Source organism: Oncorhynchus mykiss, chromosome 30, assembly GCF_057628025.1.
Source record: "Oncorhynchus mykiss isolate SJ-2025 chromosome 30, ASM5762802v1, whole genome shotgun sequence".
NCBI lineage: Eukaryota > Metazoa > Chordata > Actinopteri > Salmoniformes > Salmonidae > Oncorhynchus > Oncorhynchus mykiss.
Genome location: NC_143051.1, coordinates 36,780,935 through 36,786,412, shown reverse-complemented (window position 1 = coordinate 36,786,412; position 5,478 = coordinate 36,780,935). Strand labels below are relative to the sequence as shown.

Here is a 5,478-nt window from a genome sequence, read left to right as displayed (position 1 = left end):
GTTCATTAGGTACGCCTATCTAGTACTAGGTCGGAACCCCCTTTGCCTCCAGAACAGCCTGAATTATTCGGGGTATTCTACAACGTGTCGGAAACGTTCCGCAGGTCCATGCTCCTGCGATGGCATCACGCAGTTACTGCAGATTGGACGGCGGTGCATTTATGTTGCGAACAGCCCTTCCATCTCATCCCAAAGATGCGCTATAGTGTTGAGTTCTGGGGACTGCGCAGGCCGGTCAAGTAATCTGAACTCACTGTCATGTTCCAGACAATGTTTTTCCACTCCTCAGTTGTCCTGTCTTAGTGATCACATGCCCACTGGAGCCACTTCTTCTTGTTTTTAGCTGATAGGAGTGGAACCCGGTGTGGTCGTCTGCTGCAATAGCCCCATCCATGACAAGGACCGATGAGTTTTGCATTCCGAGATGCCGATCTGCACACCACTGTTGTACTGCGCCGTTATTTGTCTGCTTGTGCCTGTCACAGGTCAGGTTTTCTCCCTTGAGTGTACTACCCGAGGTTGCCACTGGAGAGCACCCTTGGGTTAGTTCTAGTATCCAGGTGACCCTGATTGGGATTATTGGGATCACCTGCTGGATGACTATTTAGGTGATAGACACAGGTGTAACCAATTCTACTTTCAATTTCAAAGCAAAAAGAAAGGCAGATAAATAAATACAAGTCAACCAAAAACTGGATGGTGGTAGACTACCAGGAAAAAATAATAAATAATAACAATAATAAATTGTTTGCCACAAGATGCATCAAGTACTGTAATATTAAGTTCCTGTCTGGAGATAGCCTTTCTTACATAATTTGCTATGAACACAAATGAGGAAAGTCAGGTGGATTCTGCATTCATAAAGAACAAACCTCTACATTTAAATTATTACATTCCTGTAATATTTATTCTATTTGATTTATTTTACCATTTTAAACACAATATAACCCCCCTTTTTGATACAGTACAATGACATTAAAATAATCAAGGATGACACAAAAAAGTTAGTTATTTCAATTATGGTCCGCTTGAAAATACACGAAAACATAATACTTTACCGGTCAAAAATGTAGAACACCTACTCATTCAAGGGTTTTCCTTTATTTGTACCCCCCCCCCACACCTTGTCACAACACAACTGATTGGCTCAAACACATTAAGAAGGAAAGAAATTCCACAAAATTAACTTTTAACAAGGCAAAGTTGTCATGAAGTATATTTGAATATTTTTTGGTTACTACATGATTCCATATGTTTTATTTCATAGTTTTGAGGTCTTCGCTATTATTCTACAGTGTATAAAATAGTTACAAAAATAAAGAAAACCCTTGAATGAGTAGACGTGTCCAAACTTTTGACCAGTAGTGTATACACAGGATTATAACATAAAAACGAAATACATCTCAAATAAATGCCATCAATAGGAAGAAACATACACAAACAGTACATAGTGTATCTGTTACAGGTAGGCCATGCATTTTCAGTAAGCAGAACATTATTTAATGATGATGACATAATCATGACTCCTCATCAACTCAATAGATTTTAGATAATTTAATGAATTGTCCTTTCTCCCAAAAATACAACATGTGAGCAAATTGTTTGATGTCTCGATTAGGAAGAATGTTGTCCAACGTGATAAGAGCATTGATGTGTTGTTAGTAAGAAGTTCACAGATTATGTCTTGTGTCATTTGCGAGGAAATTATGTAATGTTAGGTGAACTCTACTTGTTTTTAGGTTTGGGCCACGGTTATTAAGAGTTTACTCATCGACAAAGTCCCAGGATGTAACTCCCTTCATAAGAATTACATTCAAATGAATAGATTGACAAATAGAAAGTATGGTTATTCAAATAAAAGTGGACAATCCATATCAGAGACCGTAAACTGACACCAAGTTTTGTTGATTAATACAGTATCAAGTGTATTTTAGACTTAGGGATCCGATGAGGTATCAGACATGGAGGTCAAACATGTTCACACGGGCTGCGTTCACACAGGCAACCCCATTCTGATCTTTTTTCCACTAATTGGTCTTTTGACCAATCACATGAGATCTTCTCCCATCAGATCTTTTTCAGAGCTGATCTGATTATTGAAAATAACATCACAATTGGGCTGCCTGTCTAAACGCAGTTCAGCTCTGTCAGGCACACAATACATGGCATCAGAGGGGGCTGGTGGGAGGAGCTATAGGAGTACAGGGTAATTGTAAAGGCTGGAATGGAATAAATGGAATGGAGTCCAACACGTAGTTTCCATGTGTTTGTTACCATTCCATTGATTCCATTCCAGCCATTACAATGACAAGTCCTCCTATAGCTCCTCCCACCAGCCTTCCCTGCATGGTGTGTCTCAGATTTCATGTCTCCTAAATCTCATCAGAGTTGGCGTGTGCTGTGCATCATGAAACTCAATCCCTGTTTAAACTACACAATGTTCCTCAAGTCAAAGAAGCTATTTATTAGGCATATATTAATACATGTTCTAACATGATTCATGAGTTCAGATATAACATAAAGACATAGAAAACTGTTCTTTAAAAGCTAGTAAAAGCTGTAAGCAACAAAATAACATATAATTTTGAGTTAGATACTGATATCAAATCTTCAGTAAACCATAGCAGCAAATTGTCTAAGTTCCTATTGAGAAACATAGCCACATCTATCAGCGCATAATCATTCAATGTTAAAAAGGACTTATGTCTCCTTAGTTCTGTATGGTTCCACCGCAGATGACGTCACACCAACAGGGTGATGATAACACCATCATCCTGCCCTTGCCACAGCATCTCCCCCTTGAACGCCACCTTCCCATGCCTCCTGGCTCTCAGAAGAATCCCCACCACCTTGTCAGAGATGCGTACGTATCTATCAAACAGTTCTCTGAAAGTGACGCGGGTCTTCCCGTCCGGATCTGGGTCATTCATAGTTCTGATCACATAGCACATGTCGGCTATCTCACCGTGGATGTGTTGCTCGGCTCGCCTGGCCCGTTCGGCTGTTTTTGTGCCTTCTTTGGGACGTCCGTAACCCTCCTCGCCCTTGCGGAGGCGTAGGGACATGGAGTATTCATAGTCAAAGTCCTCACTGAAGGGGTTGAGCTTCTGGTTGACGGTGTGCGTCGAGGACCAGTTCTGCCAGCGGCTCTTCAGATCGCCCACGGCACTGTACTTCCTTGAGAGAGCGTTGATCCTGTTGGCGTCATCCAACTCCTTTCTGCCCCTGTGAAGGACAATCACAAAAGATATTTACAAAAAAACAAAAAAACAATCATCAACCATGGCCACATCCATTTCCGCTGTAAAGCTCAGAACGGGTTTTGCACTATACCGTTTTATTTGAGCAGAAATGTGCTGTATAGAAATCATATACCGCATGTGTGTTAGCATTATCCTTGACATATTTGGGGGCAATGTTCAATGACGGGCCGTCACGCACCATCACTTGTACACGAAGAAAGAACATTGAACTCACACTGAGATGGAGGGTATTTTGACCCTCACCCATGACTCAATTTTCCCTTTCGGTGAGACGCTGTCATTGTCCCTCTGCTTGGCCTCCCTGGATGACTCAGTGCTATCTGTCTTTACAGGTTTAGAGGTGTCTGTCTGTCCAGGTTTAGAGCTGTCTGTCTGTCCAGGTTTAGAGCTGTCTGTCTGTCCAGCTTCAGTGCTGTTTGTCTGTCCAGCTTCAGTGCTGTCTATCTGTCCAGGGTTACCTTGGCCGCTCTCCGCCTCAAGGGCCCTTTCCTCTGCCTCAGAGTACCGACTATCCTCTGTGTCCACGCTGCAGGTGCGCCCATCTCCAAATTCTCCCTCTGACGGTACATTCCGCTCCTTCTCCTTCCAGCTGCAGGTCAGCTCCAACGCATTGGAGCACTTTCTGCGGAGTGATGGCGACCCTCTCTTGCTCAGCATCCTGTCTATCTCCTCCCCTGGTGGTGGAGCCTCCTTACAGATCTGCTCGGTCAGAAATGTATTGCCCACACTCCTCTCCTGAATGCCGCTGGTCACAGTCTTCACCACCTGCTTGGTCTTGATCCGGGACTCCCCTTGAAGCACTAGCAGAGTCTTCCTTTTACCCACCAATTGGGAAGGAGGAGAACTGCCTTGGGACTCCTGCTGGTCAGCTGAAGGATTGTTCTGATCGGCAGGTATGTTGGTGCCAGTGGTGAGATCCTGACCGGGGCAAACCTTCTCCCAAGTTCCTAATTTAGTGGTGCTTGGCGTCTTTGGTGGTTCGTCTCAAAGCTCTCTGAGGGCGTCAGGAGCCCAGGCGAAAGGCTCCTTGGCCTGCTTGTCGTTGACCTCGGACACCCAGTGTTGCCAGCTGTATGTCAGGGTGGACACCATGCAGATGGTGCGCAGCTTCTTGATGTTCTTGTTGGTGGAAGACTTCCTCTGGCCAGCCTGTGCAGTCAGTGTCAGGTTACGCTTAAAAAAAAAAAAAAAATCTACTAATCTTGCTTATGTTCATGAAGCTTCACTCTCTTTCTCTGTGGGACTGTCTCTCTGACCCCAATTGCCTGCCCTGTTGCCTTCTACCCTTACTCTGGCTTAAAATGGGAGGTGTGAACTCTACATGACGTTGGAAAGTATTTGAGACAACCCCGCCTCCCCGCTGATCGTCTTTCCCTGACACTTGCCAACCTAGAGGGATTGGTGTGCTCACATTTCCTCACAGACCATGGGCCATATCTGGAGGTAAACAGGGCAACAGAGCAAAGGTGCGCTGAGCTCTTAAAAGACCGGCGCAAGCGTGTATCTAACTGCCCAGACAACTGCAAAGACTAGCTGATCTTTGTTTGATGTGAGGAATACATGGGGATGCATCACTGCCTGCTCTCACGACTTGCACTATGTTCTCAAGGAAACCATGCTTGTGTTCTGCTCCCAGACCGTAATCTACGCCGTGTTCATGAGCATTTTCCAATTTGACATGACAACCGCAAAGTCCATACAGTTACTGTATATGGAGGCCCAAGAATATCCTTTTGTACATGATATTGCAAAAATAACATACCATCAGTATATTACACAGTGAGAGCAAACATGAATGAGATCCACATTTGCATTTTCAATGATGGTACTACTTACAAATGTCACTACATGACACTGGTGGTGATTGCTAATCACTACTCCAAAGCCAAACTGCCTGTACAGTATATCATATGACAGATGACAATGCAGCAGCTGCTGTCTAGAAAAGTGCTATCAAAATACTGCCAGTGGTTCAGATGACCTTGTAGACGATAATGAGCAAATCCCATAGAAGCAATCCTGTTTAACGGTCACAATCCAGTTGGGGTGGCCTGTCTGGCCGCATGTGTCACCAATATTTGTGTTGGCGAAGGCATGACATGTAATGTATTCAAAATCACAATGACTTTTGCAGGAAAAGGGAATCTAAGAAAGGGGACATTAGCGCTCAAGAACAAGACTGCATCTAAAATGAGGGGGGCTGATAGAAGGAAAA

The 5,478-nt window shown here is 43.9% G+C and overlaps 1 protein-coding gene across 1 annotated transcript; it reads right to left on the bottom strand.

The window, feature by feature from the left end:
- Positions 1–879: 879 nt before the first annotated feature.
- On the bottom strand, positions 880–4,660 carry LOC110487625 (actin-binding Rho-activating protein). The gene is made up of 2 exons (XM_036971009.2): positions 3,478–4,660; positions 880–3,225 (listed from the first exon to the last, which is right to left on the bottom strand). Exons 1-2 carry the CDS (start codon positions 3,918–3,920, stop codon positions 2,742–2,744), a joined length of 927 nt encoding a protein of 308 aa, XP_036826904.2. The 5' UTR covers positions 3,921–4,660; the 3' UTR covers positions 880–2,741.
- Positions 4,661–5,478: the final 818 nt, after the last annotated feature.